The sequence below is a fragment of the Amphiprion ocellaris genome, chromosome 24, assembly GCF_022539595.1.
Source record: "Amphiprion ocellaris isolate individual 3 ecotype Okinawa chromosome 24, ASM2253959v1, whole genome shotgun sequence".
Lineage (NCBI taxonomy): Eukaryota > Metazoa > Chordata > Actinopteri > Pomacentridae > Amphiprion > Amphiprion ocellaris.
In genome coordinates, this window is record NC_072789.1 from 18724682 (window position 1) to 18745568 (window position 20887).

The 20887-nt window shown below is 35.6% G+C and overlaps 1 protein-coding gene across 1 annotated transcript in view; it reads right to left on the reverse strand.

The window, feature by feature from the left end:
• LOC111580119 (zinc finger protein GLI2-like) overlaps positions 1-20887 on the reverse strand; it is a 75233-nt gene that overhangs the window by 43961 nt on the left and 10385 nt on the right. The window contains 1 exon segment of the mRNA XM_035956028.2: positions 16623-16707. Within this exon segment, the coding sequence (XP_035811921.2) occupies positions 16623-16701 (79 nt within the window). The 5' untranslated portion in view covers positions 16702-16707.

Consider the following 20887-nt stretch of genomic DNA (forward strand, 5'->3'; position numbering starts at 1 on the left):
ACCATAAAACTAATAGGCTAAAGCATAAAACCAAGTCACGAAATCAGAAAACTAAGATGCTAAACCAGAAAATTAAGAGGCTAAACCAGAAAACTAAGAGGCTAAACTAGAAACCTCTGATGCTAAACCATAAAACTAAAATGCTAAACCATAAAACGCTGATGCTAAACCAGAAAACTAAGATGGGAAACAACCAAAACAAGTTATAAAATGACAAAAAAATGAGACCAAAATTGAGAAAAATGAAACGCAAAACCAGAAAGTAAGGACCTAAAATGACAAAAACGAGACACAAAACCAGAAAATTAAGACACAAAAAACGACAAAAAGACAAACAAGTCGTTGTCGCTGGTTCCTTTCTGCTGGTTGCTGCTGGTTTCTGCTGGTTGCTGCTGGTTTCTGCTGCTAGCTGCTGGTTTCTACTGGTTGCTGCTGGTTTCTGCTGGTTGCTAGTTGTTGGTTGCTCCTGGTTGCTAGTTGCTGCTGTTCCCCCTGCAGGCTGCATGTCGTTAGCATGCTGTTTGTATAGTTTAGCTACTTAGAGGGTTCATGACTGATGGCGGCGTCCAGTAATCAGTGGCTGATTTATCACTGCGTTGCCTAATAGCGCTGCTTAACTCACAGGTTTGTCCAGATTAAGTAATTACCTGAAAGCTAAAGTTTATTATCTGCTGCGACGGGCCATGATAAAGGCTGGCTGTCGCGGCCGGCCTCAGAACGAGAGCGATAATTAAAATACAATGAATTAAATCGCCTCTTCTGGGGCTGTCAGCGCGCTCCCAGCTAACATCCATATTACCCCGCCGGCGCCCTCGCCAGGGGGGCTTCTGGGACTCGGCCCGGACCAGCCGAGCAGCTCAGCAGGAAACGACGTAAATTAACGACACACTTCTTCTTCTGCAAATGGAAACAGCACAGCTAAGAATAACACCTGAACACACAATGAAGCTCTGGATAGAAGATCTGGACGTACTGACGGACCACAAACCTGGAGATAAACGTCTACAATGTCTGGATATTAGCAGAGTAACGTCCCAAAAAGAACAAAAATACATACCAAAGAGTCAAGAACCTGGATATTAATCCACTACAATTAAAAAAAACCCTCTATGTTAATGTAGTAAAGTATAAAAAACATGAGTTTTAAAAGTGTTACAAAAGTGTAAAAATCTGGATTTTAACGTCATAAAGTCCCCCAAGCCACAAAATTAATGGAGTTAAGTGTCAAAAACCTGGATATTAAAGTCCCAAAGTTCCTAAAACCTTGAAATTAATGTAGTAAGGGATGAAAAACCTAGACGTTAACAAAACTAAAGTCTCAAAAACTGGAACATAAATGCCTTAAAATGCCCAAAACCTTGAAATTGATGTTGTAAAATATCAAAAACATGGATTTTAATGCAATAAAGCATCAGAAATTTGTAGAACAACACATTAAAGTATAAAAATATATCAAAAACTTTGACATTAAGACACGAAAGTTCCAAAAACCTTGTAATCAATGTAGAGAAGCATAAGATATCTGGACGTTACTGCACTAAAGTATCAAAAACCTGGATTTTAATGAACTAAAGAGTCTAAAACCTGAAGATTAATGTACTAAAGAGTCAAAAACTTGGGTATTAACGATTTAAAGTGAGAATCACTGGGATATTTATACACTAAAGAGTCTAAATCCTGGATATAAACGCAGTAAAGAGTCGTAACTGTGGGGAATCTGTAAATGAAGCAGATGGAGATGGTGGAGGTGAAACTAAGATCCACATTATGAGTGGAAGCTGTTTCTTGTTGTGATGTGTTAATGAGGCGGGACTACAGATGCTGGAGGAGGAGGAGGAGGAGCTCTGGGGAATCTCCTGAGTGATGCCTCTTCCTCGTCTTCCTCCTCGCCGTGATGAATGCCTCGCAGGTGCCGCTCTCCGATCGCCGCCGAGGCCCGGACCTCCGGCTCGATGGACTGAAATAGATGGAGGTTACGTCCTGTCGCGTCAGCACTCGGCCGCCTCCCGTGTCGATGAACGCTCGGCTGAACGCCTGACGGGAGATGCTGAAGCAGGATTGTGTCTATTTTTTGACCCGGCAGCTCCCAAGACACCTCCGAAAGGACCGGCTTCATTTTACTGCAGCCGAGTAAACAAACCTCCAAACACCAATGTGTTGTTTCGAAGCTTCGAGCCAGCGGCAAATCCACTGCTTCAAAAACCTAAATATTAACGTAGTAAATTCTTAAAAACCTGGATATTAATGTACTAATGTCTTAAAACCTGGATATTAATGTAGTAAAGTTTCAAAAACCTGGATGTTAATGTACTAAAGACTCTAAAACCTGGATATTAATGTATTAAAGAGTCTAAAACCTGGATATTAAATGTACTAAAGAGTGTAAAACCTGGATATTAATGTATTAAAAAGTCAAAAACCTGGATATTAATTCACTAAAGAGTCAAAAACTTGGATTATTATGTTCCAAAAGATTAAAAACATGGATATTAAACAACCAAAACACCAAAGATTTGGATATTAAGGCACTAAAACATCAAAAACATAGATAATGAATTACGAATTTTACATCAATAAAATGGATCATAATTGCAGCAGAACATGAAGAACCAAGATATTAATGTATCAAGAGTCTAAAACCTGGAAATTAATGTATGAAAGAGTCAAAAACCTGGATATTAATGTACTAAAGTTTAGGAAACCTCAATATTGCAATACAATGTCAAAAACCAAGATATTAATGTAACAAAGCCTTAGAACCCTGTATTTTAACCCATCAAAAACCTGGATATTAAACAACGAAAACACCCAAAACATAGACATCAAAGCACTAAAATATCAAAAATCTGGATATAAAATTACTAACGTTAAAAAACTGGGATATTGAAGGACCAAGATTTCCAAAACCTGGATTATTATGTACCAAAACTTTAAAAACATGGATATTACATACCAACATATCAAAACCTGGATATTTATGTACTAAAACATTTAAAAAAGAGCCAAAATGATCGTTTTTCTAATTTATCAGACATTTTATCAGTTTTTTATTAAAATTTTTGTTTTGTTCAAGATTTTAAGAGATTTTTGAGACATTTTTATGACATTTTCATGACATTCTTTGGACATCTGATGAATCATTTTCTGACATTTTATATTTTGTTTTTCTTGGGTTAATACTTTAACAACAAGGTCAACATCCAGGGAGAGTTTGGATGCAGAAATTGTAGTTGGATTGATATAAATAATGCGTTTCATCAGGAAAATGGTAGCAGATTGGCAGAAACTACAAGTGGATGGATCCTCTTCTGGTCAGAAGCAGAAACTGAAAAAGCAGCTTCTTCTTTTCCTCTTGAAACAGAATAATACATGAAACATGAGCCAATCCTCGGCTTGGTTCTGCTGAGCAAAAAGAAGCTGCAGCGATTCATCTTTGTGTGATGGTGTAAATATCTCCTGACCTTATTTCTGTCCTCGCTCGGCCTGGTTTGGTGGCTAATTAGCACCAATAGCTCCAAGACAAAGCGCTGGAGGACAACGATTAGTCTGAAAGAGCTATTGGCTCGCCTCGGCATGATAAAACAACCAATAAACATCACGGAGGGTCTTTACCTCACATACTGGCGGCGTTCAGGGTTTCACATCAGGCTCAGGATTCAACTTTAAACACTGCAGACAGAAGTTTTAGTGTGGTTCTGTTGTAAAACCTGGACATTTACCCAACAAAACATCAAAAACCTGGACATTAACCCAACGAAACATCAAAAACCTGAACATGAACCGACAAAAACATCAAAAACCTGGATGTTAACCCAACAAAACATTAAAAACCTGCATATTAACCCACAAAAGCATCAAACACCTGGATATTAACCCAACGAAGCATCAAAAACCTGGATATTAACCCAACAAAACAGCAAAAACCTGGATATTAACCCAACAAAACATCAACAAACTGGATATTAAAGGTCCAAAATGTAGAAAAACTGGATATTAAAGAGACAAACCATAGAAAAATTGGATATTAACCCAACAAAACATCAAAAGCCTGGATATTAACCCAATAAAACTTTAAAAATTTGGATTTTAAAAGAACGAAACATAAAAAAACTGGATATTAACCTACAAAAACATCAACAACCTTGATATTAAAGGAACAAACATGTAAAACCTGGATATTAACCCAATGAAACATCAAGAACCTGAGTATTTAAGAAACAAAACGTAGAAAAATTGGATTTTAAAGGACCTAGATGTCAAAAACATGGATATTAATATGCCAAAATATTTTAAAAAAATGGATATTAAAGGAACAAAATGTAGAAAAACTGCATTCACCTACAAAAACTTCAAAAACCTGGATATGAACCCACAAAAAGATTTTTAAAAAAACCTACATTTTAATGGACCAAAATGTCAAAAACTTGGAAATTAAAAGAACAAAAAGTCAAACACCTGGATATTAACCCAATGAAACATCCAAAACCTGAATGTTAACCCAACAAAACATCAAAAACTTGGATATTTAAGGAACAAAATGTCGAAAAAGTGGATATCAATGTACTAAAACATCAAAAATCTGAATATTAAAGGCACAAAAGATAGAACAGATGGATGTTGACCCACAAAAAGATTCAGAAATCAAGATTTTAATGCACCAAAATGTGTAAAACCTGGAAATTTATTGCCTCAAAGGATTAAAGCCTAGTTAAAGGAACTAAATGTCCAAAAACTGGATATTAATGTACTAAAGAGTCAAAACCCGAATATTAAGACATTTAAAAAAACTAATAAAACTAAACTAATTAATTCACCACAATGTCAAAAACCTGGAATATGATCAACCAAAGGCAACAATATCTGGATATTAACCCACAAAAATATCTAAAACCTGGATGTTGTTGCAGTGAAACATTAAAAACCTGGATATTAACAGACCAACACATCAACAACCTGGATATTAATGGACTAAAATATCAGAAACCTCAATATTAATCCACCAAACTGTCAAAAACCTGGACACTAACAGACTAAAACTTCAAAAACTTTTAATTTTAATGGATCAAAATGTTACAAACCTTGAAATGATTGCCCCAAAAGATGAAGAACCTAGATGTTAAAGGAACTAAATGTGTAGAAACTGTATATTAATGCACCACAATGTCAAAAACCTGGATTATAATCTACCTAAAGCAACAAGACAAAACTTCAAAACAGATTTTAAAGAAACAAAATGTGGAAAAATCTGGATATTATTGTAGTAAAGTTTTAAAAATCTGGATATTAATGCACTTGAAGAGTCAAAAACTTGGACATTAATCAACTAAAATCTTAAAAACTTGGATATTAATGTACTAAAGAGTCTAAACCCTGGATATTAATATATTAAAGAGTCTAAAACCTGGATATTAATGTACTAAAATATAAAAAAAACTTGGATATTAACGGACCAAGAAGCCAAAAGTTTGATTATAATGGACCAAAGTGTCAAAACCTTGGATATTAACCCACCAACTTGTCAAAATCCCAGATATTGTTGGTCCAAAACATGGAAAATCTGGATATGAACGAACCAAAGCTTAAATAACATTGATGTTAAAGCACTAAAATGTCAAAAACCAGGATAATTACTTATCAAAGCCTCAGTAATGTGGATGTTGCTGCTTCCTGCTGGAGGTTCAGGTTTCAGACCTTCAGCTGTGATGGAGTTTCCTCGACAATAAGAAGATGTTGATCCTCCCACTGCTGCTGGCTGGAGGCTGATTTAGTTCTCTGGCTCTTTTTCAGTCTTTCAGGGACATTTTACATCTTTTTGTGGTCAGTTTACATCTTTTTGAGGCCATTTAGTTTGTTTTTGTTGTGGATTTATATCTTTAAGGGTCATTTTGTGTCTCTTTATGGTAATTTTGTGTCTTGTTGGGGTCATTTTGCATCTATTTGTGGTCTTTCTGAATTTTTTTATTGTTCCAGTTAACACTTTTCAGCTCATATCTCCTTCTAACTGAGCTGCAACTCCAATAAAAGCTCTTTAAATGGTCTCTAATCATCTGAGCAGGAGGACCCACTGACTTCAGCGTGTTTACGGGGGAACATATTGGTCGTCGCGCCGCTGTTTGTAGTCTTCTGAACCACTTGTCGCTCCGTCAGACCTTTAAAACGCAGCGACATGACAACCCTCATAAAGGTTTACAAACTGTGGGTTCCTCCGCAGAGCCGCTAATTAGCTCTTATTGCTAATCTCCAGCTGTTTGAGCAGCACTTCCAGGCCATTAGCAGCCGCTAACCTGGTAAAGATCTCTGAAGGCTGCTCCAGAGGGCGGAGGCTGTTGCTAACTGGCAGGAAAACTCATGGAACATGGAAAGAAAGACGAGGTTTACTGGATGGAAGGTTCCAGAGCTGCAGAAAACAGTTCAGAAAGGCTGAGAAACCAGTTTATAACCAGTGTAAAACCAAGTTTAAAAAAACCCCAGTCCAGTCCAGTCTAAAACTAGTTTATATCCCATCTAAAACCAGTCTAAACTGGAGATTTAAGAAAAAAACAACAGTCCAGAACCAGTGTAAAACCAGTTTATAACCAGTCTAGAACCAGTTTATAACCAGTCTAAACCAGTTTATAACTAGTCTAAAACCAACCAAATTGCTGATAAACTACAGTTGAACTGTTTGGTTTTTCCAGTGTTTATCTTCACTGTTAACATTCAGTTTAGTTCAAAGATCTTCAGTTTATTTACATTTTAGAGGCTGGAATCACTGAATTTACTGTTTTCTCTTTAAAAAAAAGACTAAAATAATTAATTGATAAATTGATTAGCTGATTGATTGTTGCAGGTCTAAAAACCTCATTTTGTTTGTTTAGAGCTGAAACCAGCAGCTGTGACTGAAAATCTCCCACCGTTGGTTGGTTAAATCCAGTTTCTGAGCCTCCTGACTGGTTTCCCGTCTGGCAGCAGGTCTTAACTGGGAGCACTGGGGGCTGTTTGGGCCCTCCTACCCAGAATGGGTAGGAGGGCCGGCGAGGAGGCGCTCGGTATTTACGCTCGGTCCCGGCGGAGCGGCGCGAGCCGGCAGCTAACGCTAACACCACATCCATCTCAGCTGACAAACTCACTCCCGGCAAGATGTATGTCAGCAGCCGGCAGCGGCCGTTAATCAAACCATTAGGCGCTTCCTGTGGCCTAGTTTAGCGACAAGACGGAGGAGAGCGCCGGCAGAAAGCTCCAGAACACAAACACAGCAAGCAGCAGGCGCTCAACGGTCAAGTTTTCTACACCCAGCAGGACCAGAAGTTCAACGCTCAAACGTCCCATTTTCTCTCAGGCCTCGAAGGAATCCTGAAAATCTAAGGTTTGTTTTTCACCTTGGAAACCGCAGGTGGGATGAAGACCATGTCGTATGACCGAAAGCCCTGGAACGGCTACTAAATGGACCTGGAATTTGATTTGTACTGTCAGGAATAGTCTTTTTTACGGTCAAAATATGATTGTAAGTCCCCAAAAAAACTCAAAAAACATGGAAATTCAACATCAAAAAATTTGAGACAACTGATGAAGACCATGTCATATGATAGAAAGCTCCAGAACAGCTGCTAAATGGACCTAAAGCCTAAAACTGTCCTCTCAAGAATAAATATTTAAAGTTAAAATGCGATTAGAAATCCTTAAAATGGTCAAAAAATGGAAATTTAACATCAAAAATTTTATAACAACTGATCAAGACCATGTCAGACGATCAAAAGCCCCAGAACAGCTGCTAAATGGACCTAAAGGCTAATCTTTGTCCTTTCAACTAATTTCTAGGGAAATTAATGTTAAAATAGACAAAAAAAATCCTTAAACTGTTTAAAAAAAAAAATGGAAATTCAGCACCAAAAATTTTATGACAACTGATGAAGACCATGTTGGGCGATTGAAAGCTCCAGAACAGCTGCTAATTGGACCAAGAATTTAATTTCAGAAACTACTATTTTTTAAATTTATTGTCAAGTTTATCTAAGAAGAGCAAGGCTCTACGTTTACTCTAAATCTTTAATTAACAGATGAAACATTTAAATTCAAGTTCAATTTTTAGATTGATTTTACTTGTTTTTTTTTTTTTTTTTAAAGTTTGTGGTGCTTTAGATCCAAAAATGCTTAATTTTTGTCGTTTACCCAAGAAAAAGAAGATAGTAACTCTAAATTTAGTCTAAATTTACATTTAATAGATGAAACTGTTGAATTCAAGCTCAATTTTTACATATATTTGTTTTTTTTTTACAATTTGTGGTGCTTTTGATCCAAATAAATTTCAATCAAATTTCAATCAAATTTATTTGAGAAAATGAAGGCAACAACTCTAAATTTGTATTAAATAGGTGAAACAGTAAAATTCAAGTTCAATTTTTACATATATTTTACTTAATTTCACTTTTTTTACAGTGTTTGGTTCATCTGATCTGAAATATCAAATTTTAGTCAAGTTTAACTGTGAAAAGAGACGATGTCTGAATTTATCCTAAATTTTCATCTAATAGACAAAATGAGTAAAATTTTTACATAGATTTTACTAGTTTTTTTTATACAATGCATGATTTATCTTTTCGAAAATGTCAAATTTTAGTCAAATTTGTTGAGAAAAGGAAGACAACTAAATTTACTCTCATATTTTAATTATTAGATGAAACAATTGAATTCAAGTTCAATCTTTACATAGATTTTAGTTAATTTTACTTGTTTTTTTACAGTTTGTGGTGCTTTTGATTCAAAAACATAAACTTTCAGTCAAGTTTATCTGAAAAAAGCAAGACAATGACTCTGAATTTACCCCAAATTCATCCTAAATCTTTGATTAACAGATGAAAGTGCTGACATTCAAGTTCAACTTTGACAAAGATTTTACTTAATTTTACTTGTTTTTTGCAATTTATGGTGCTTTAGATCCAAAAATGCCCAATTTCCTGTCTGGTTTACCTGGGAAAAGGAAATCAGTAACTCTAAATGCACCTTCATGCATCTTCATTTAATAGACGAAACGGTTAAATTCAAGTTCAATCTTTACATAGACTTTACAAATTTTTTTTTACAGTTTGTGGTGCTTTTTATGCAAAAATGTCGAATTTCAGTCAAGTTTACTTGAGAAAAGCAAGTCAATAACTCTAAATTTACTCAAATTTTACCCCAAATCTTTAATTAAAAAATGAAACGGTTGAATTCAAGTTCAATTTTCACGTATATTTTACTTCTTTTACTTTTTAATTCTTACAATTTGTGGATATTTTCATCCAAAGTCTCAAATTTCAGTCAATTTACCTAAGAAAATGAAGGCCATAACTTTAAATTCATATTAAATAGGCGATACGATAAAATTCAAGTTCAATCTTTCCATAGATCTGACTTCATTCTACTTTCTTTCTCATTAAAATAAAGCCAATAACTCTACATTTGCACAAAATGTACCCCAAATCTTTAATACATGAAACTGTTGAATTCAAGTTTAATTTTTATCTAGATTTTACTTGTTTTTAACAGTTTGTGGTGCTTTTGATCCGAAAACGTCGAATTTTCACCAAGTTTACCCGAGAAAATGAAAGCCGGAAGTCTTAATTTGCATTAAAAGGTGGATCATTCAAATTCAAGTTCAATTTTGACAAATATTTTTTTCATTTTACTTTTTTTTTTTTACAGTATGTGGTTCCTCTGTTCCAAAATGTCAAATTACCTAACTAGTTTACCCGAGAAAAGTAAGACAATAACTCTAAATGCACCTTAAATCTTCATTTAATAGACTAAACTGTTGAATTAAAGTTCAGGTTTTCCGTAGATTTTACTTAATTTTCCTTGTTTAGTTTTTTTTTTTTTATAGTTTGTGGTGCTTTTGATCCAAAAATGATGAATTTCAGTCAAGTTTATCTAAGAAAAGAAAGGCATGAACTAACAGATGAAAGACTTGAATTCAAGTTCAATCTTTCCATAGATCTGACTTCATTCTACTTTGTTTTTCGGTAAAATAAAGCCAATAACTCTACATTTACCGAAGTAAATCAGCTTTGATCCGAGCCTTGGCCGACCACAAATCGACACATTCATCAATGAGCGCTGCTGGATTCTTTCCCTCTAAATACCGTCGCTGATTACGCAAACCAACGCCGTGAACGTGCAGACAGATGCGAGCTGTCGGGCCGAATTCAGCCTCTCGTTTGACTCCATTAGCGGCGGTCGGAGGCTCCAAGAACTCGGGTCCAGGGTTTTGTTCCCGTGGTGGACGGAAAAATAAAATATAAAAAAAAAAAAAAAAAAAAAAAAACGGGGACGGACGGCAGCACCTGGGTCGCTCGGATCCGCGTTTTTAAACAACTTCATTACATGCGAGGCCCATTTCCATAAAGGCCTCTGGGAGCGAAACAAATGACCGCCGCGTGATAAATGGTTCTATTAGCAATCCAGATTGTTAAAGTGTGATATAACAGATCGGAGAGCGGCGCCCGGGAACATTCATTTTCCCTCCCTTCTGCAGAACACGCCGTAAATAGCTTGTTTTCATGTGTAAATAACGTATTAAAACTCGGCATTAGATCGAGGGGGGAAATTGTTGGGAATAAATAACGGTGGACGGGGAAATAAAACGGAGGTGGGCATGTTTTAAGTGACGGGACAGTAAAACACGGCATTGCATCCGTCTGGTTTCTCCCCGCAGGAAGACGCTCTCGGGGTTCAAGGACCCGCTTCATGCTGCCGTGAAAAGACTTATCAGCAGCCGGCAACACGAATAATAATGCGTATCGCCGCCGTAAGTAATTGCTCTGTCGGCCGCGGTGGCAGACGGCGGTGGTTTTTAGCCGATATCTGATTGGTGGAGACGGGCGGCGGGAATCGAAGCCTCGTGTTCTTCGGAGATTAAAACGCCGAGGCTGATAGCAGGGGAGGAAGAGTCACGGAGGGGCTTTTGGTTTTTAGGTGCAGAGCAGCTTATAAATATACAACAGAGGTAAAGTTCAGCCGAGGTCAGAGGGCAAAAACCAAAAAAAAAAAGAAAAACGAAGCTCAGGTTTCAGCTTCCTGTGAAAAGTTGGTATACTCGCGGACTTTCCCTCAAAGAAGTGCCTCAAAGGGGCTTTGGTTTTTTAGGTGTGAGGAGATTAAAGAGCCGTTTATAAATATACAACAGCGCTAAAGTTCAGCCGAGGTCAGAGGGCAAGACGCGAAAATAAAGAAAAATGAAGCTCGGGTTCTGTTTTACAATCAACTTCCTGTGAAAAATTGGTATACTCACAAACTTTCCATCAAGGAAGTAAAGTTTCAGTCTAAATGGGAAAATACATTTTAAAATTTTATGTTTTTGTAACTAAAAAGTTTCCTGAGCTGTCTAAGAAAAGAAAGACAATAACTGTAATAAATGAAACAGTTTCAAGTTCAATTTTTGCATATATTTTACTAAATTTTAGTTGTTGTTTTTTTTACAGTTTGTGGTGCTTTTGATCCAAAACTCTCAAATTTCTTGTCAGGTTTACCTGAGAAAAGCAAGACATGAAGTTTTTATCTAATAGATGAAACCACTGAATTCAAGTTCAATGTTGTCGAAAATTCACTTAATTCAACTTTCATTTTTTACAGTGCTTGAATCCAAAATGTCAAAATTCCAGTTTAAACTCTGCAACCTGATCAGACCGGAAAAATCTAAGTCAAGTTTACCTGAAAAAAGAAGGACAATAAGCTCTAAATTTACCATAAATCTTCATTTTAATGGAGAAAACTGTTAATTTCAAGTTCAATTTTTATAAACATTTGACTGAACTTTACTTGTTTTTACAGTTTCTGGTGCTTTGATCCAAAAATGTCAAAATCTTGTCAAGTTTACTTGACAAAAGCAAGACATGAACTCTAAATTTATATTTAACAGATGAAATGGTTGAATTCAAATTCAATATTTCCATGGATTTGACTTGTGTGTTTTTTTTTTTTGTTTGTTTGTTTTTTGTTTTGTTTTGTTTTACAATGGGGGAAAATACATTTTAAAATTTTAGGTTTTTGTCATTGACATTGTGAGACCAATTTCCTATTATTTTACAGAATTTCCCAGTTTTGTTAAAATCCAAAAAATGAGTAAAACTTCAAAAATAAAGCATTAATTTACATTTGAACGGTTATAGAAACTCAGCAAAAATCTGCAGTTTTAAACAAGTTTTCTACTTTCACAGCTGAAAAATTACTAAATTTTGGTTTGTTTACAGATATTTGACACTATATTTAAAAATCTCTGTACATTATAAAAATGTACTTTTTAACAATTTCCAGTAATTTTACAGATATTTTTATTGTTAAATTTCCAGTAATATCATAAAAGTTTTCATTGAAGAGAAAAAAATATGTATTTTATTCAAACTGTAAAATGAACTAATTTTTAAACAATGAATTAATAGATTAATTCAATCATAATATATGGAGTGAAATAAAATTTATAAAATTTTGTCAAAAAATTAATTTTTAATCATTTAAGCTAGAAATTATTTTGAACAATTTATTTAATTTGTTTTTTATACAGATTCTCCCAGTTTTGTTAAAGTACAGATAACTAGTAAAAAGATCACATAAAGTATTAATTTACATTTTAACTGCTAAAAAACAAAAACAAACTGTAAAATTTTCTATTTTTACGGTATTTAAATAATTGATATATAATACATAATAATTTAAATTAAAAAATGTATATCGCGACGAAATATTAGTTTAGCAAAATGATTTACTTTTATGCATTTTCCAGTTTTGTTAAATTACAGATGATAAATAGTGAAATAATAGAAAATAAAGTATTAATTTACATTTTAACTGTAAAAAACAAACAAGATAAAATAAAATTTTATATTTTTGTAATTATTTAAATCATTTTGAAATAAAATGTATATTATATTATTAAAAAATATTTGTCATTTATTTTGATTATATTTTCATTTAATTTTTTCCATTTAATCATTCGCTATAGTAAAATAATAGATAATATATATATTAATTTACATGTTGGCTAAGAAAAAAATGTAAAAAGACTATAAATAAATAAAATAAACATTTTTTAAATGCATAAAAAATCTGTATTTTTAAATTAATTAAATTTCAGTTTTACTTATTTAAATCAGCATTTTTTTACCATCAACATGTAAATTAAAACCTATTTTTCTCATTCAAAAGAAAAAAATAAGTTTAACAATAAAAAATAACATTAATTTATATGTTGACTTTAAAAAATGTAAAAAACTAAATAAATAAAAAACAAATCAAAAATCTGTATTTTTAAAAGTAAATTTCAGCTTTACTGTATTTAAATCATACATATATATTTTTTTAAAATTATGTACATTATATAATTTTTTTTAAAAATGTGTAATTTGTTCTTGCTGCTTTTGTAAAAAAAATTCTACACATTTTGTTTTTAACCTTTTAATCTTTCATAGATGAAAATGGGCATGAGGCCCTAACTTACTATAGGTAAAAATGAGCATGAGGTGCTAAACTGCCATATGTAAAAATTAGCATGAGGTGCTAACCTACCATAGGTGAAAATTACCACTACATGCTAACCTAACCAAATGAAAAATTAGCATGAGGCGTTAACCTACCCCTACCATAAGTGAAAATTAGCATGAGGCCCTAACCTTCCATATGGGAAAATTAGCATAAGGTGCTAAACTACCATTGGTGAAAATTAGCACTACATGCTAACCTAACCAAACTAAAAATTAGCATGAGGCTTTAACCTTTCATATGGGAAAATTAGCATGAGGTGCTAACTTACTATAGGTAAAAAATTAGCATGAGGCGCTAACCTACCATTGGTGAAAATTAGCACTGCATACTAACCTAACCAAACTAAAAATTAGCATGAGGCGTTAACCTACCATATGTAAAAATTAGCACTACACGCTAACCTAACCAAAGTAAATGTTAGCATGAGCGCTAACTTAATTTACATGTTGACTGTTAAAAAAAAACTTAAAAAAATAGATAAATCAAAAACAAATGTCTCCTTCAAAAATCTGTATTTTTACAAGAAATAAATTTCAGTTTTACTGTTTTTAAATCAGCAAAATCAACTTTTTACCATCAACATATAAATGAAAATGTTTACTCTTGTGATTTTAGTGGATTTTATGTGTGATTCAACAGATTCCAGAGGAGAATTTCTCTAAAATCCAGTAAATTTTTTCTGTCTGACAGATGAAGTGTTTGAGTGTTTCTGAAGCGACTTTGTTCAAATATTGAAGCTTTAATGTCGGTTTTCTGCCACCGAGTCGCTGGTTGAGGCGTCAAATTAACATTTATTAACATTTCAAACGTCACTCTGCTGCTCTTATTCTCTGGAGGTGAGATCGGAGCTCTTTTAACCTCATTACCGCCTTCTTTCATCACCGACTCAACCTGAGACCGACCAGCGTCCCCCAGCCTCACCTCCAACTGGAAAACCAGAAAAAAATTGACCTCGAACTGGAAACCAGAAAAAAATGGACTTTAACTGGAAAACCAGCAAAACGGCAAAAAAAATGAACCTGGAACAACAAATAAAGACATTTTACAGTCAGTTTTTTAAAAAATGTCTATTTGTTGTTTTTCCCTTCAGATTTTCATTTAAATTCCCAAACAATAAAAGCTGAGACTATTTCATGTCTGCAGCTAATCTGGGACTAGATTCTAATCATAATAAATAATAGTAACCACAGTTTCCATGGAAACTCCTGCCGCAGCAACAATAAATTTAATAACAGAAATTTAATCATCTGCCAGAAAAATTTATTAAATGGTGAAACTGTACCACAAATTAGCATGAGGCACTATCCTATCTTAAGTGGCACTTTTGTGCTAATTTTCACCATGGAAGGTTAGCACCTCATGCTAATTTTCACCTATGAAAGGTTAGCGCCTCATGCTAATTTTTTACCTATGAAAGGTTAGCGCCTCATGCTAATTTTTTTTCTATGGTACGTTAGCACCTTATGCTAAGTTTCACCTATGAAAGGTTAGCGCCTAATGCTAATTTCCATCTATGATAGGTTAGCGCCTAATGCTAACTTTCACCTATGGTAGGTTAGCACCTCATGCTAAGTTTCACCTATGAAAGGTTAACGCCTCATGCTAATTTTCACCTATGGTAGGTTAGTGCCTCATGCTAATTTTTACCTATGATAGGTTAGAACCTGATGCTAATTTTCACCTGCTGTAGGTTAGCGCCTCATGCTATTTATTACCTTTGTGAGGTTAGAACCTCATGCTAATTTTCACTTCCATAGGTGAAAAACAGCCCTACAAGCATGAGGCGCTAACTTTTCCTCAGCGAAAAATGCATTAACCAAACCCAACAAAACATTAGCATGAGTTGCTAACCTAGCATAGATTAAATTTAGCATGGGGCACTAACCTTCCATGACTGAAAATTAGCATGAGGCACTAATTTTCACTACATGCTAACCCGCTGTAGGTAAAAACACATCAACCTAAAAAAGCTAAGAAATAGCATGAGGTGCTAACCTAACCTTACCATAAGTGAAAAATAGCATGACACGGTAACCTTCCACAGGTAAAAATTAGCATAGGGTGCTAGTCTACCGTAAGTGAAACTTAGCATAAGGCACTAGCCTATTATTAGTGAAAATTAGCACAAGGCGCTAACCTACCATAGGTAAAAACATGCTAACCTAGCCATCTATTAACATGAGGCGCTAACCTAACTCATGGTGAAACTTAGTATGATGTGCTAATCTACCATAGATGAAAACTAACATGAGGGGCTAACCTTCTATAGGTGAAGTTTAGCATGAGACACCAACTTTTCTTTTATAAAAATTAGCACTATGCTCTAACCTGCTGTAGGTAAAAATGTGCCAACTAACCAAAGTAAAAGTTAGCATGATGCGCTGACTTACCATTTTCAAAAATTAGCATTAGGCACTAACCTACCATATTTAAAAAATAACATGATATGTTAACCTTCCATAGGTAAAAATTAGCAGTAGGCACTAACCCTGCCAGGTGAAAATCTGATAATTTGTTGATAAATGAGACCATTCTGTTGATCTTTGGCTTCATCTCTCTGATGGTCACATGACAGATGTGGACTAAAAATGAGAATAACCGATAATAAAGCGGTTAAAGTAGGTTTTGTCTCAGACGTTCCCGTGATGACGGGTTTTCTCTCCGCTGCTGCTTCAGTTTGTCCAAAGTTCTGTAACAACCCACCCGGTGATCTGTGCCGACTTTCTGTCTTCTGATCAGTTAATGAGAGTTTCTGACGGCGGCCACCAAGTCCTTCATGAATGAGTAAAACTGTCACTAAATCACACGTTTAATCTGCATTTCAAAGGCGGCCCGTCGGCTCGTATCGGTGTCAGCCTCTGAAGCAGCGCTGGGGTTTCTCTGCTGCACTCTGGAGGTAAGAACAAGGTCTTTGAGCCTCATTATGCAGCGCTTTCATCATCTGTAAAACACAGGTTCGCTGCTCGCTGCTGCTCTTCATTTAGCTCGACAACACAAACATGTTCTCACCTGATCGCCGGCATTTAGGCGGCGCTAACGACGAGCTGCTCGTCTCCAGAGAGCGGCTCTCTAATCTATATTTCATCACGTCGACACTCGGCGTGTCGAGGCCAAACCGACTCTAAACTCACCTCTCGTCTCCGGCTTCTTCGGGATGTCGGCGAAACCGCTCACATCCATTTTCTCTTTTTTCTCCGAAGTCTCCATCATTGAGGACTGGAAAAAGAACAAAAATAAATAAAACTCAACTTTGTTGACAGAAAACACAGAAGTTTCATTAAATCCTGGCCTGATGTCGAGGGCTTAAAGATCATCAAAAACAATATACCTGATGTACTAACATACTGTAGCACTACACACTAATCTGCTCTAGGTAAAAGAAATTAGCATGACACGCTAGCTTATGCAGGTGAAAGGTGAAAATTGCATGATGCAATTGATGCACTAATCTACCGTTGGTGAAAATTAGCCTGATGTGCTAACCTACCATAGGTGAAAATTAGCATGAAGCATTAACCTACCATAGGTGAAAATTAGCATAATGCACTAACCTACTGTAGGTGAAAATTAGCATGAGCTGCTAACTTACCATAAGTGAAAATTAGCATGGCTGCTAACCTACCATAGGTGAAAATTAGCATGAAGCATTAACCTACCGTAGGTGAAAATTAGCATGAGCTGCTAACTTACCATAAGTGAAAATTAGCATGATGCACTAACCTACTGTAGGTGAAAATTAGCATGAGCTGCTAACTTACCATAAGTGAAAATTAGCATGGCTGCGAACCTACCATAGGTGAAAATTAGCATGAAGCATTAACCTACCGTAGGTGAAAATTAGCATGAGCTGCTAACTTACCATAAGTGAAAATTAGCATGATGCACTAACGTACTGTAGGTGAAAATTAGCATGAGCTGCTAACTTACCATAAGTAAAAATTAGCATGATGCACTAGCCTACAGTAGCACTGCACATCTGCTTTTGGTAAAAACAATTAGCATGATGTGCTAGCTTTTGCAGGTGAAAAGGTGGAAATTACCCTGATGTGCTAACCTACCATCAGTGGAAATTAGCATGATGTGCTAACCTACCATAAGTGAAAATTTGCAGGATGTGCTAACCTACTGTAGCATTACATACTAACCTGCTTTCAGTAAAAAAAAATTGCATATTATGCTATCTTATGTAGGTGAAAGGTGAAAATCAGCATGAGGCACTAGGCTACCATAGGGAGACATTAGCATGTAGTGCTAACTTGTTGTAGGTGAAAAAAAGTGCTAACCTAACCAAAGTAAGAAGTTTACACAATGCGCTAACTTACATAGGTAAAAAGTAGCACGAATTCCCAATTCTACTGTAGTTAAAATTAGCCTAACATGCTAACTTGACCATAGATAAAAATTAGCCCAACATACTAACCTACCGTAGGTGAAATTAGCAAGATGTCCTAATCTACTGTTAGTGAAAATCAGCACAATGGACTAACCCAACATAGCTAAGATTAGCCAGACAAGCTAAACTAATTTAGTGCAAAATGCACTAATATACACAGGTAGAAATAAGCATGACATGCTAGCTTACTGTAGGTAAAGATTAGCATAACATGCTAACCTACAATAGGTGAAAATTGTAATGATGCACTAATTTACCGTGCTCAGTTTTACAAATGGTAAGTGGGGCGTCATGCTAATTTTTTACCCGTGATTGCTAAGCATGGTGTGTTCATTTCTACCTAGTTAGCATGTCGTACCAGAATTCTAGTCGATAATCCGTTGATGGCTTGACGACAGGCCAAAATTTGATTTTAGTGGATTTAGTAAAAACACATCTGTGGGAAAATGAGGCTGTGCAGAAAGAAAACTGGTAGATGTTCTTAAAACCTTATTCAAAGCTTAGTATGCAGACATTTTTAAATTAAAAAAAAACTCTAAATGTTATCAAACAAAACCCAGCTATGTCATAAACATTCATGCTAGGTGCTTCAGTATTTGCCTATAGACAAAAGGTGAAAGGTTACAGTTGTTAGGTTTCTCTCTAATAAATTACTGTTGTAAAATCCTCATGAGAAGTTTCCAGAGATGAATGCTGGAGACGCTGAAGTGGAAATTAAATCAGGTTAAATGGGTGCAAACCTTCAACCCCTAAACCTCCTAAACCCCCTAAGCCCCTGAAACCCCCGTGGGGATGTGGGGGTTGGTCTGGAGTCGATGGAGGATGAAGAGTCGGAGGGTTTTCACTCGACTCGTCAAAGTTTATTCGACTGTTGACCTTTCTTTCCTCTGCGGCTTTCAAACCGGTCTCAATAATTGGAACAATACGAGTTCATCCTCAGAGCTGAAGCTTCGTTCAGCTCTGAACGAAAAAGGTAAAAAAAAAAAAAAAAAGGTATAATCAGTGATTTGAACCACCTTAGCATTTCCATAGGTGAAAATTAGCATGAGACGCTAACCTATCACAGTTAAAAAATTAGTTGAGGCACTAACCTACCATAAGTAAAAATTAGCATGCGGTGCTAACCTACCATGGTGAATATTAGCATTATATGCTAACCTTCCATAGGTGAAAATTAGCACGAGATGCTAACCTATCATAGTTGAAAATTAGCATGAGATGCTAACCTATCACAGTTGAAAATTAGTTGAGGCGCTAGCTTTCCATAGGTGAAAATTAGCATGAGATGCTAACCCACATAGGTGAAAATTAGCATGAGGTGCTAATCTTCCTTAGGTGAAAATTAGCATGATGTGCTTACGTTCCATAGGTGAAAATTAGCATGAGATGCTAACCTATCATAGTTGAAAATTAGTTGAGGCGCTAACCTTCCATAGTTGAAAATTAGCATGAGATGCTAACCTATCATAGTTGAAAATTAGTTGAGGCGCTAACCTTCCATAGGTGAAAATTAGCATGAGATGCTAACCTACATAGGTGAAAATTAGCATGTGGTGCTAACCTACCATAAGTAAAAATTAGCATGAGGTGCTAATCTTCGATAGGTGAAAATTAGCATGAGGTGCTAACCTACCATAGGTGAAAATCTGCTAAGTTTCCTGTTTGATAATTGAGGCCAGTTTGGTGATTTTTGGCGTCATCTGAAGCTCTCTGACCCACCCAACCATAATCTTTTTTCTTTTCAGACATTTTTTATTTTTTCACATTTTGAAGCTGATTTTAATTGACAGTATTGGAAGGAGGAGGTCGGGGTGGATGGACAGGTGGATGGCAGCTTCTTAAATGTGGATATTTTCTGGTTTATTTCCACTTCTATGACAGTACAGAATATTTTTGGACCAAACAAAATGTTTGTGAGCTTGAGCTTTGGTAAACACTGATTTTTCACTATATTTCCTGACATTTTAAAGGCTTCATAGCCAAGTGAAGATGAAGTTTAGCCCTATTAGCATGTTGGAGCTACGTGTCAACAGTTTATTCTGTGTTTTCCAGACTGTCGAGGGTCAATCTGCAGGTTAAAGGTGTTTTTTCAATGAACACTTCTGGAGTTAATCAAACTGCGGCTCATTGAACTGTGGTTTAAATCCGTTAGCGGCTAACGCTAAGCAGCGCTGCTAATGACTTGCGAGGGCGGATCAGAGGGCTGCAGGCTGCCATTATTCTCCTCATACATCACCTCGCTGTGAGAGGATTTCCCATGAGGCCTCGCTGCTGTTTCATCCATAATAAAGACACCAGAGCTGCCAGTCAGCGGCTCACAGCCCAGTTTCATCCCGACCAAACCATCCTGGATCTCCGGCTGCCTCAATGTTAGCGTAAATTATACATGAGAACATGAATATTAAATCACTCTGGACCAACGTTCACTCATTTTACACCATTTTAGGCAATGGGTTCGTCAGTTTAGACAAGTTTTGGTAATTTTAGACATTTTTTAAAGTCACTGAAGACAAATTTTGGACATTTAGTCATCACTTTTTGTCATTTTTGTCTAACTTTTGTCGTTTTTTTTTTAGTTTTTGACAATGTTGGCAATATTTTCAAGTCATTTCATTTTCGGTCATGATTTCTCATTACACACAATCTTCTAGTCATTTTGGTTAAATTTTGGCAAAAAAATGTCCACAATGACTAAAAATGATGTAAAATGGTTCCAGATTTATCCATAACAACTCAGAAATGACTCAAACTCAAACAAAACGACTAAAACATTGTCTGAAATGACCAAACCTGTCCAAAATCACATTCCCCCCCCCCCCCCCCCCCCCCCCCCAAATTACTAAAAATGAGAACAAAATGTCCAAAATTACTTGGAAAAAAAAGTCTACAATGATTTGAAAAACTGTCCTAAATGTCAAAGACTTGTTTAAAATGACTAAAAGATTATCTAGAACAGCGAACTTTACCTAAATTACTCAAAATGTGTCCAAAATGACTAAAAAT